This window comes from Centruroides vittatus, unplaced genomic scaffold (assembly GCF_030686945.1).
Source record: "Centruroides vittatus isolate TY-2023 unplaced genomic scaffold, ASM3068694v2 contig_749, whole genome shotgun sequence".
Lineage (NCBI taxonomy): Eukaryota > Metazoa > Arthropoda > Arachnida > Scorpiones > Buthidae > Centruroides > Centruroides vittatus.
Window position 1 is genome coordinate 692,780 of NW_027122485.1, and position 13,797 is coordinate 706,576.

At 27.9% G+C, this 13,797-nt stretch overlaps 1 protein-coding gene across 3 annotated transcripts in view; it reads left to right on the top strand.

Annotated features, from left to right (window-relative positions):
• LOC136981262 (synaptotagmin-C-like) overlaps window positions 1-10,734 on the top strand; it is a 39,020-nt gene extending 28,286 nt beyond the window's left edge. For 2 of the 3 annotated variants that reach the window (XM_067277565.1, XM_067277566.1), the window contains exons 5-7: window positions 36-383; window positions 467-581; window positions 9,050-10,734. In XM_067277565.1, coding sequence (XP_067133666.1) covers window positions 36-383; window positions 467-581; window positions 9,050-9,399 — 813 coding nt within the window. In that variant the 3' untranslated portion in view covers window positions 9,400-10,734. The remainder of the gene's footprint in view (window positions 1-35; window positions 384-466; window positions 582-9,049) is intronic. The other variant, XM_067277564.1, reaches the window with a different exon arrangement.
• Window positions 10,735-13,797: the final 3,063 nt, after the last annotated feature.

The window sequence follows — 13,797 nt, forward strand, 5'->3', positions numbered from 1 at the left end:
TTGATATTTTAAAATTGACTATTTCTTTTTTTTAGGAAGCACAAGATCTCCCTCCAAGACTATATGGAGGGACTTGTGATCCCTATATAACTGTACAGATTTATAGAAGCAAAGGTCGCAGACGATGGTCAAAAAATAGTTTAGTATCTTTATATGAATTTAGAACAAGCACAAAGAAAAAGACACAACATCCATTATTCAAAGAAACATTTGTAATGGATGTAATGAAAAGTGATATTAAAGACTGTTGGATTAAAATATCTGTCTTTGATGAAGAGAAATTGGCCAATGACACTGAACTTGGTCAAGTTATTGTAAATCTTGCTGATTTAGAAAATAGCAAAGAGCAGTTACATACTGTAGATCTTGCTGAACCAAAACAGGTAAATTTTCCTTAAAATCAAAATTTATTATATGTAATAAAAGTTAATATATAATATTTAAAAAAATAATATTTTTTTTTTAGGATAATGGAGAGATTTTATTTGGACTTAGTTATTTACCAACAGCTGAAAGACTGACATTCAATGTTATAAAAGCTAACAACTTGCATTTAATAACTGAAGATCAAGAATCTTTTGGTAAAGTATATTATTCAGAACAAAAAAATATATTAAAAATTTTTATATTTAGAGTTAGTCTTATTAGTCTTAGTATTATCATTCAGTTGAAAAAGATAGTTCTTATTCTTTTTAATCTTTCAATCTTGGGGAAACTATTATAACATAACATATAATAGTACCAAAGTCCTATACCAGTAATTTGAAAAAACTTTATTTCAGTTCTGCTAAAATAATATGATTCAGGTATAGATATATATAATATATCATTGTAAAGGTAACTTGTTGCTGAATTCAAATCTTTCTACAGAAACACAGACGTGACATTGAATAAGTCAAAATGCAGACTTGCAAAAACACAATACCATTCACAAAACTCCTTTGGCTTGCTATTCCATTACAGCTTTCTCTGATGTCCATTTTTATAACTTTCAGTTTTAAAAATGATGCAGTTTAGTCAGTAGCTAGTTGGCCTGCATGGCTACCCTTGTAACATTTATTTCTACTGTTGTTATAATTTGGCAATGCTTGAGGCCAAAAAATTCTTTCTGCCTGTTCAAACCTGTTCAAAGGTTATTATTTTGCATAAATTTCATTTAGCAGTCATGAAATTATTGTTAAATGTACATTTGACATACATATGCCTTGTGTACTGTTAAAAGATTTGTTGAAACCAGAATTCTGGAACATTGAAAGAGAAAGGGTTGACTGAGGCTGCCTACTGAATGTGATCAAATGTTTGTTGTTTAACATGCTGCAGTGCTGAGTTTAAAACAATGAAAAAGGTCTGGCAGGATGGATATGTGTTTATGCATCTATGCAAACTGTTTATCATAGACTATAGGATAAACCCTAGCCATCTGAAAATTGTTGATTGCATATTGAATGAAACAAATTATGTGGATATTTGGAACCCCCAAATGTTACTATATATATATATATATATATATGAGACATGAATTTGTAGAATTTTTTTTATCTTCCAGAATAATAATACTTGTCATTAATCAAAGTTGATGACAGATTAGTCACATGAAAGGAATTTGATTAGCACAATCCCTAGATCTTAACCATATTGAAAATTTTTCAATGAATTTTTTAAAGAAAAAGATCCATCAGATAAACTTAACATCTAAAAAAGCATTATTGGTTGAGGTTGTAATGTCTTATGGCATCATGTTATCACAATGAAAAAGTTACAAAAACTCATTTACAGTATGCCAAAGAGATGTACAGCAAGTCTTTGTTAAATGCATTTTGTTATAATATTATTGAGAAAAGATAAAAGTACATTTGTAACAATTTACAATTATCCTTATTGAATTTTCTTTATAAACAGTAAAATTTATTCTGTGAGGTGGGAAATAAATGCTGCAAACATGATCCAATAGGGGAAAAAAGTGAAATCTACTCCGCACGCGGCGCTAGTATCGACGAGGTTGTAAACAGACTAAGTGATACGTTGTCGGTTCTAAAGTACGATTTGTTAATTCTTTAAACAAAAATCCAATAATTATTTTAAGACTGGGTAATGGCTGATGGAGGTTTTAACATTCAGGAATAACTAATTACTAAAGATGTTGTGGTAAATATACCCACTTTTATGAGAGGAAAAGCACAGCTGAGCAGCAGTTTGTCATCTCGAGACAGAAAAATATCTAGTAAAAGAATACATATTGAACGTATTATAGGAATGGCTCGTACTGTACATATAAAATTTTGAAGCAACACATGCATCCGACAGTAACCAAACTTGGCAGTGAAATTATATTTATATGTTTTATGTTATGCAATTTTAGACCATGCATTGTTGGCAGAGATTCTTAATTTGTTTCACTGTTAGTCTAGCTCTCTATTAATACCGTATATAAATTTTTTTCCATTCTAGACCCTAGCCTAATTTAAGTTTTCCATCTATAGTATTTTTAAATTTTTGTCTGTTTATAAATTCTAAGATTAAGAATGTATACTATCATACACAGGAAGGTCTTCATTGTGGAACTTCAATTCAAAATAATATAGTGGTTTTAAAATTTGTACTATAGTTGAATAAATACTTGTAAGCTAATAAAAGAATTTTAATCTTTAAAACAAAATCTCTTTTTATTATTTAAAAAAATTCACACTATACACCATCTAGAAAAATTTTACATAAACTCAAATTGTAAAATAACAATTAGCTCAATTATTTTATAAACTTAATGTTTATAAAACATTTTTTTTAAAAAAAGAACTGGCTTAATATGCTCATGGAAAAACATAATTAGTGTTTCAATCATGTCTGCAATGAATTTATTATCTCTTGGAATGATACAAACTTTGAAGTCACTTTTTGTGTAAATAAACAGATGAGCAACTTGTCTATTTGTCACTGCTAATCGTCCTTGGATTTGATGAAAATAATCATGATTCCGTTTTAAAGTAATTTTGTCATCAGTACATTCCAAATATGGTATCTTTAGCACATTCACACGAAGTTTAAAACTGGAGTAAGGACATTTAACTTCTAATATTTTATCATCATCCACTAGCCCATCTGGACTTGCAGCTAAGAATGGGTATTTTGAATGAAGAAACATGCCACATTCTTTCACAGGAGTATTTACAAAAGAATATGTTTCAATTGCTTTTTTTTTTCATACCTTAAGCTGTGAGAAATTGCCTTACTTTTTATTGGCCTACTTGACAGTAATGAGCCACACAATTTTAGTCTGTTTGTTAATTTTAATTTACAAACTTTTCCAAAGTTTGAAGATGTCAAATGCAACAAATGTTCCTTCTTCCAAACTGCACTTTTTCATTGTAATCTGGTCTCTTTTTCCAAATGTTTTATGTACTCCCTACTTGCTTCAGTTACATGTAAAGCACTTAAACACATTTCAGACATTGTGCTTTTGCAATCATGATCTGACTCTAAAGCCCTCATGTTTGCTGGTTGCCTTAATTACAATATCGGTATTGCACAACCACTTTGCATGTTCATTGCCAAATTAATAACAAAGTTTGTATAATCAGGGATTGTACTACCAGATGGTCTGGGGTCAAATTTTATGTCTTCCAATCATTTTCTTTTCATTCCTTTCTTCTTAAATAAATGAAATGGAAGCTCACTAGCCTTAACTGGGGAACCTTTATGTTGGCAAGTAGGCTGATGGAATGTTTGTAGAACCTGTGTGCATGTTTTGTGACACTCTCATATGTGCCTGTTCTTCCATATTCTTCTATTGCCAATAGTGTTACACATACATGTTTGCAATACGCTTTAGGCCCTTTACCTGCTGTACATTCACATATTGCATTTTCTATAACCCCATCATCTGTAATTACTAAATCTGTGTAAATCTGTTCCCCTTGGTTAATTCAGATTTTACATTACCTTTAAAATATAAAAAATGTTTCTCTTTTGTTCCTCTTTTATCTATTAATAAGAATTCATTAAAATACATCTGCACAGCAGACAGTGGCATTCTTTGATCTGACATCTGCATGTAGGCATCAATTGTCTCTATAGTCAAAACTGGTATTTGTAAACTTGGAGAGAGATCCTTATATTCAGATGAATCAGGAAGTTTGAATTCAGGAGAGCTATCACAGGATATAGAAAAATTATGAGTTTTCTGATTCCTCTCATATGCCAGTAACCTGAAAATTATTGTAAACAAGTTTAATAACTAGTTAACATATGATCACCAATATTTTATTTAGTTTTTTCTGTCTCATTGACAGGAAAGGCAAAAATTATTATTATATATTATATTCTTACCTTAATATATTACATATAATATAAAAATAAACAGTATAAGGTAACTGAACAGTATTGACAAGCACCTAAATATGGCATATATATAGTGTATGCCAGATTTAGTAAAAGAAAATGGGCAAAAATTCACTTGTACAAAAAGTTTATTGGTGAAGAAATTAGTCTTATTGCATTAAATTATTGAAACAAGAAGACTTGTGACCAATAAAAAAGACATTTTGATTATATTTATTTTAAATACTCCGAATATTGTTTTCTCTTGGTAAAAGATTAAGATATGTATCTCTTATATTGTCTTAGAACTTCATAGAAAGTAGTTTTGTTTGTGTTGATTGTTGTTCTAAATTACAGTGATAACCTATTGGTACAGTTAACATTTCAGATACTGGTATAAATTGGTTATAATATGTCAGGCTCAGTACATGACCATATTCCAAAGGAAAAAAAAATTTATTTTAATTAAAGTTTTGACCTTATGTATTGGTTAGACAAATGTGAAAGGAATCAATGACAACTTTACTGATCTTTAAATGTTTTTATCGACAAAAAATGTGCATTTTGTGAAATCTTATTCTTAAAACTTTCATCTACTGGTAAGTTACCTTATCATGTAATAGTTATAAGGACTTGAAATTATAAATGTAATAATTAACGATAAAAATATAGATGTAGATTATTTTAACTTACCTTTCTATTAAATCGGCTTTTCTACCAGCTAACTTGGCATTGTACTTTTTTAATTCTTCCTTTAATTGTACCGTTGTTAACCTTCCTAAAAAATATTTTCGTTCTTCCATTATTATAAAGTAAGCTATCCTTCGAACGGAACAGCTTGTTTACAACCGTATCGATATGTGCGACACCTATGTCACGTGATCACTTTTTTCCCCTATTAGAAAAGTATAAACAAGATATGATTTGGTTATTGTCAATTAACTTACGGTAAAATTAGTTTCATTTATAAATTGTTTTGATTAATGTCAGTTTCCAAGAATCTATCAATGACATTGACTGAGGACTTTCTGCTCTTCAGTATTAAAAATCATGTATATCCAATTAAACATTAGGCCCTATATAGTCCTTTGAAATAAAAAAAATTTTATGCAGAAGTTTGTGTAAAAAATTTAAGTTAATTTTATTTAATTTCATTACAAAATTCTCCAATATTCTAGGGATAAAAGTAATTCATGAAGTTTGTATTATTTTTAACAGAGTTAAAATAATACAAACTTTATGAATTAAGATGTATGCTACAACATGTTCAAAAACTAAACATTTTTATGTATTAGAAAGTTATTTAGAATATTGAGAAATTAAAATATTCAATCATCTATGACTAGATACTTTTTTGATATATTTCAATAAAAACTGTAATCACTTTCAAAATAACTGTTAAAGATAAACTTTTAATTACATTTAATTAATAGGACATCTAAATATATAAAATTACATATCCTGACTGAGTGATTGACTGATTGATTCATCATTGCCCAGAGCAAACCGCTGAACCTAAAGGTGAAATTTGTTACACAGTTAGGGTGCATCATGAAAACACACACTAAGAAGGGATTTTTCGAAATTCCCCCGTGGGGGGGAGAGGAAGAGCATTAAGTCTTAACCTGAAGAATGGCCTGTAACTGTACTATTTTAGATGCAATTTTTTTTTGTTTCAATTACGTTTAGTCTTCATTGAGTACTTACGTGTATGAAATTGATAACATTTCAGACATTGTTATAAATATTTTTATATATTTTGATTTTTTAACCGAATGTTCAAACTGTTTTAAATTCAAATTTGTTATTGCATATTGGTTCGATTATAGAACGATTGTAAACGTTCTAGAAAATTGATCAACTTGAAAACAGTTCATTTGATTTTCAGCAATTCTCATCATTCTTAGTAGTAGGTGTTATATAACAATTACTATGGTTGTTGAAATACTTAATATAAATACTGTTTGCTTGCAAAATCTACACAGGCGAAGTTGTAACAGCTAGATTTCCTATATAAATTTTTTCTGATGTATGTATGTATGTATATATATATATATATATATATATATAAATATATATTTTTTTTCATATACTTTTATTTATTCAATTTAAATTTGTATATTTGTGGTAATCATAAAAATATTTAACATTATTGGAAATCTTTATAAATACAAGTTTTATATTTTTATAAAATTCTAAAAGTGTATAGACCTAATTTGATATTTTTTAATTTTGTCATTATAATGTGAAGAAAGTAAATTTTTGGTTATTATTTATGTTCATTTTTCATTATGAATTATGATCGATGATATTGTCATTATACTAAAACTTACGTATTTTCAGGAATTCTGTATTCCATAGTGGTGTAATCTTGATATTGTTTTTCATTACATGATTATTCTGTTTCCGATTTTATACATTTAGTTGTTAGTGAGACTAACAATTTGTGATAGTTTTATGTTTTATAAAATATTAGTATAATTTATTTTATTACTTAGATTTTTTATTTGTGCTTAAATTAAGCAATTTTTATAATTTTCAGTCAGACTGTTGTAAAAATTTTGAAAATGATTTTAAAAGTTAGAATCTGCATAAAAGGAATAACATAATACAGAACAAAGTTAAATGTTAAAACATTTCAAAAACAAACATTACTCTCAATTTCATATTCTTACTTATTCATGAAAAAACCCAAAATGATAACATATACTTTAATAATATAAAAGCCATAATTTTTCTCTAAAAAGAATATTAATTTTTATTTCCATTTCTTTTATATTGTATTCAGATAGTATAAGATATACAGGTATCCCTCATACAACATTGTTTTGCTCTAACAAGGTTGGAAAATTGGGGATATCTCCAAATAGCAGTTTCCAGTTTCACTCTAACACAGTTCGAGTATTTGGGAAATCCTCCATACAAAATTTCACAATTTTTAAATGTAAATGCCATTATTCAATAATTTTCTTGTTCAGATAAATACATGATGTCTCAAATTTACCCATAGATTTTACAATATTGAAATTTTCAATTTTTTTTGTGTCTTTTCATCAGGTTTACTTTAGTGAAAACTAATAATAGAATCTTTTTCTTCTTTGTCCTTAGCTTTCCTGTCAACCAGGTGGTGGTGGTGTTGCATTCAGACTTTAGCCTTTAAGACTGTCACTGTGTTTTTTTTTAGATTAATCTTTAAATACAAAGTTTTTTTAAACATGTTTAGGTGTTATTGAACTTTTTTAACTGTAGGTAAGTATTAATTCATAAAAATGACAAATGAAATACAGCAGTATCTTTGTACCTGAACTGTTCCCAACTTGAACAATTTGGTATTTGAACACAAATTCTAGGGAAAGAATCACTCCTTACTTGATTGAACAAATGTGATTCCATACAACAGATCTTCGATTAATAATATCTTTATTTTTATTTTGTTATACATAAAAAAATTTTTATGGTAAAAATAAAAATGAACATGTTGCTGACATTTCTGATCAAGGTCAACAAAGCTCAGATGACGACAAAAAGAAATGCCTTCGTTTAACTAAAATTAATATTAACTTGTAATAGTACTTTTAATTGTGATTGTTAATTAATTATTGATTGCTTTAATAAATTATATTTCTTGTAACAAAAAAGAATTAGTATACTTTTTGTTAACTTTGGAACCTAACCCTATGTTTTGCATTTGTCCATCATGGATTTGAAAAAAACAGCACTTTTTCAGAATGTAACTCCCATGTTATGTGAGGGATACTTGTATTAATTTGTTCTTTTGAGCTTGGTAATTATTATTTCACTAAATTCATAAACTGCCAGATTTAAACTGAGACTGGACTAGAAGAGCCTTATAATTGTTAAGACATAACTTTGTCCTTCCTAACTTTTAGTTTATTTTTCATAACTTCTGTTTCACAAATCTTGAGCATATAGTAAAATTTGAAAAAATATAGAAAAAAATGTTTTAATGAATAATTTTCATCATAAATCAAGGCCCTCTTACCCAATCTTGCAGACATAAGAGGTTTGTGAATACACGATGAAAGTCACATGGCATCATAAAAATGTATTTTGAATCAGCAAAACACACCAAAGCTTGTGCTTTTTTTCGTATGCAGACACTATTTTTATGAAAGCAACAATAGCACTGCCAGATGTTTTTAGTTTGAGAGGACACCAAAGAGAAAATAGCTGATTGTCATATATACATTACCTGATTTTTAAGACTGCTAAAACTCTGGTCCATTGTAAACACCTTTTTATATTTAATTAAATGTTGGCACATGATAATTTTGTTACATATATATGCTGTAGGTGTCCTATTAATTTTTGTCATCTTTGTTAACTCATATTCATACACATCTTATTAGAATATCTTACATTTTTAAATTTAAATAATTTTGAATCTGAAAGTATATCCAAAAATAGTTAAAATTATTTAAATAAGTTCATTTAGCTACAGTTTTAAGTTTAAATAATTGTTGTTCTCTAAAGCTTCTCATTAAGAAATATGTAGTTGGTTTAGACCATATTCCTAGTCAGAAATTTGACTAGGAATGCATGAATATAAAAAAGTCTGTATAGGTGCAATTTTATTTGAAATTAAAATAAAATAAACCTAAAAACTTTGATTATACAGTATATTTTTATATTTCTTAATAAAATTAAATTTAATTTTATTAAGTAACATCAATTTTTTTAATATAATATGAATAACAGTACGATGTTCTTATAGCTCCATGTGTTCGTATCATCTTGCTCCACAATGGAAAACTTCTAAAGAAGAGAAAAACATCTGTCAGACCTGGAACATTATTTCCAGTCTATAATGAATCCCTTACATTTGACATACCACCGTCTCAGCTTGACCACGTTGCCTTTATAATTGTTGTCAGTCATCGTGATCTACAGGATGGATCCATCTCATCACCCGAGAGTCCTACATCACCAAATTCAAACAAGAAAAACCGACACGTGGGAAAAGTTGTAATCGGCTCGTGTGTCCGAGGTAGCGCCTTGCATCACTGGAATGCCATGAAACAATCTCCACGGAAACAGGTCACACAATGGCACACGTTACAGTGATGGTCTAAGTTTCACTGCGGGCCTCAAGACAAAAATTCCACATCTGTTCAGGTTGTGAGTAATATTTATTTCCAAAAAGAAATGCCTCTAGTAAAAATATTTGTATATAGTTAGGAAAAGTTTTCACATTTAAGATGGAAACTTGGTAATTTATCAACACTTTGAAAGAAACCATTTATAGAAATTTCGTATTATTCCTCTGTGCATAGAATTGCAAACATGATTGCTAAAAATAACTATTGATTGAAAAGAAAACGGGACTAATTTCACACTTTGTAATAGTGCGATTATAATTATTGCAAATATAACTAAAACAATTTAGATGTATATAAAAAAATATTGCATTACAAATTACCAAGATTCTACATACAGAATTGTAGACAGTTTGTGAAATAATTATGTAGTATATTGTATAGTTGATCTAATCAAAACTGTGAGGTTTAAAATCCCTTGTACTACCCATTTTCTCTGACCCAAAAGTATGTATGAAATGTAAAAAGGTGAAAATATGTGTGTATATATTGCTTAATTATTCAAATAACAAAAAAAAAGTCAGAATGCACATCACACAAAATAATGTGATATATATGTTTAGGATTAGTTTAATCAGTGGATGTTAAAATATATTTAATATTTATTTAAAGAACACAAATATATGACACACATGTAGTTTATATATGACACAAATCACTATACAAAGTGTAATGATCACTTTCAATATAGAGCAATCTAGTCAATTTTTTGTCTTCCTCTAGTCATGCCATTTCTTGCTGAGCAATTTCATTTTTGTTAATAGTAAAATTGTCTGTGTTTTATTTTAGGTCACAGTTTTTATATATTATGTTTTGTCCACAAAACAACTTACATAATTTTATTCATTCTTGGTGATGCACCTTTAATAATGCTCTGTTATTTCTTGTACTCTATAACAGCTAAATTCTGGTCGATGTATAGCTCATGCTAGTATGCATGCCGAATTATGCTAGACAAATTGACATTAATTTAGGATTATTTAGAAAATATTGCAGGCATTTTTTAAAACTTTTTAAAGTAATCAAACTTTATTTTTTTATTAAATGTATTTTTTATTACTATATTTATTAGGAAAAGCAACAATATATTAAGTGATCAATATATTAGCATAATTTTTGAAAATTATTGTTAATTTTTTTATATATTACTACTGAATGTGCTTAATCAAAAGTTCATAAGCACAGCTTTTCTTTTGATCTAGTTCAAAAATGGGGCTTTTTATGCTAACTTAAATATCATAATTTTCCTAGCACTACTGTGATATTAAATAAATGTAATCAATTTTTATTTCTTAAACTTTATTTTGCAGTTATTAAAAAGTTATATTATATTCAATAGCGAGGTTGAGGTCAAAGTGTAAAGCAAAAATGTGTAAGTTGAACATTTAGCGCCTCTTTCCTGTAAGCGTAGAAGTTTGAAAATGGCGTTTGGAATGTCGAGCCTGATTCCACTGACTTCCCGAACACCATTGTCAAACTTCTAGGCTTACAGGAAAGCGGTGCTAAATGTCCAACTTACACATTTTTGTGCTTAAAACTTCGGCCTCAACCTCACTAATAACAATCGATCTACCTCTGAAATCTTATATTGCATATTCTATCAATACATCTATACCATATATTCAATTTAATCATTGGTGGTATTGACTTTGATCTGGAGGATAGTTGAAGTTACCAACATGTTCTCGAATATATTGACATAAATCGTTATCTCTTGGAATACATTTTTAAAAAGCATTAACCAGTTTTTTTTCTCATTGTTACCCTTCTCTCTGATCATACAATGATGATGTCCATTTTATTCATTTGTTTGCTTGCTTCCTCTTTCAAAATGTCTATTTCCATGTTTCTATATTGTTACTTGATATAGATTATGGGAAATGTTTGATATATAATCTGATTACTAAAAATTAACTTTTATAGACAGAATGTTATATCAAGCTTGCATCTCATTTCTCTTAAACCTAATTTTACTTTTCCTTGTTATGTATACTTATTCCAATACTTTCCTTGCTGTTAGTATCAAATTTGATACTATCAGTTTTTTTGCAAATCTCCATATTTTGAAACCTTAATCCAAAAACGTAAAAATAAACAAAAAAATTCCATTGTGTGTGTTGCATCTATTTTGCTTAATATTTCGGGATGAGGTAAAGATTAAGAAACAAAATTTGGCATGGTGGCTTGCATATGAAGGGCATTAATGCTATTAAATTTTGGTGATAAAAAGTTAGGAGGGTGAGGAGATACATAACAATAACTATCCAAACCCAAGAGATAGAGGTTAATAACAAACAAAATCTTCATTTACACTTTTTCATCCCTACCTTCAAAATCAAGCTTTTTGCCATTTTATAGTAATTAAAAATGTTTATCAGATTTTGTTATAGTTTTTACAACCGATGGCACCATACACAATTTTTTCTTAACAAAAACTCATAACAGCCAGGAAAGTTAAACAACTCATTGCTAATTTTTTTTATAATGAAGCTGCTGTTCAGATTTAAAATAGCAATTCTAACTAATTTTTATTTCTAAAATGTCCTATTCATTACTAATAAATATTACACATTGTCCATATAATATATTCCAAGATCATAAAATGTTGTGCACAAAAGTAATTTCACTCACTAATAATTGTAAGGAAATCAAAATACAATGCTTTTTCTGCATACTTGTTTTTTAAAAATTTTGTCTGTAAGAATGTTTTATAAACTTTTTATAGAACCAAAATCAGAATTACAGAACTAACTAGACAGCAATCCAAGGAAGTTTCCTTAGATTGCTGTCTAAAAGAATTATTGACATATTTTGGTGCATTAATGTAATACGTAAGAAATCTGAAACTCAAATTCCAAACTGATGTACAGAAAGTCAGTTGACTTAAATGGAATTGAAAATGTTGAGAAAAACATGTCAAAAACAATCATGAAGATAAAAAAAAATTGTTAAATATAAATCTATACTAAGAAAAATGCTACAACAAAAAAGAATATTACAATGAACTATTAAAATTGTTTTGTGGGTTTCCCTTCTTAGTTCATTCTAGAGAAATTTAGACATTTACTTCTTAGTCTATCTTCTTTTGATTAAAAAATTTCTTACGCATTAAAATTGTAGTGTCCATTTTTATTTGGGAATATCATGAGATGAGATAAATTATGATTTATGATTCAGTAACATGTCTAATAAATTTCAAATTATTTAACAAACATATGCAACATTTCAAGATATATTTTAAACTATCAGATCCAAGTAATTTATTTTCAGCAAATTAATTATCTTTAAAATGACAAGTTGCATTTAAATAAACTATTAAAAATTAGTAAATTTTTAATAGTTTATTTAAACTTTTATAATCAAAAGAAGTCATCTAATAAACAAATCAGCATAATTCCTTAGAACATGAGAAAACACATCTGACAAAAAAATTTTAAATCAGCCTATAAGATGAAATGCAAAGCTTAGAACTATAATGTGAACTTGTTTATTACTGAAATTTCAGAATTTTGTTAACACTATTTCAATATGCATTTATCATTTCTGTTCTAATGTGACATTCAGTATATCACATTAGTATAATAAAAATAGAAATCATTTGTAATCAGTTCAACATTAAGGCTTAACAAAAAGATCTCAAATTTTGTCAGCATGTATTTATTTTTAGATACACTAGGTTTTCCAAATAAAAATTGTTTTGATATTCTGTAATCAGTTTACATTTAGAAATTATGATCTAGTTCAAACTAGAGACTATACAAATGATGCCATTCTAAAATAATATAAACTGAAAGTTTTTCATTTATGCTAATATTTTGATCACAACTGTAAAACAACAATTTTGCTAACTAATGTACATAAAATTGTTCCTAAAATTGAGAATAAATCCACATTATCAGTTAATTATAACAAGGCAAGACATATCTACCATGTAATTTTCTCTATCACGTAAGTTGTCCGACAGACGAGATCGACTTCCAGTCTGCATGAGTAATGCTAGACGATAAAATTAAAATGAGTATTTTCAAATAGTATTATGGAAATTTGTATATATATTTTGTATTGTGAGAAAAAACAAATGGGTAATTCTCATTTGAATATAAGTTCCTAAAAGAGTTAACTTGTTTCGCAGTTTTTTTCTAGTAGAAAAATTAGAATTCTAACTACCGGTTACTAGCTCGTACCGTAATTTTTATTGCAAGACCGATTCTCGTGCATGGGAGATGACTGTTTTATTATCTTTGTAATTAAATTACGTTGCAATGCTAGTCTTTTGTTGAAGCATTGCAGTGGTTTATGTATTAATATTGTAAATTGTGATGATTAAAATTTACGTTTGTGTTAATGTGTATTGTCTTGCCACATT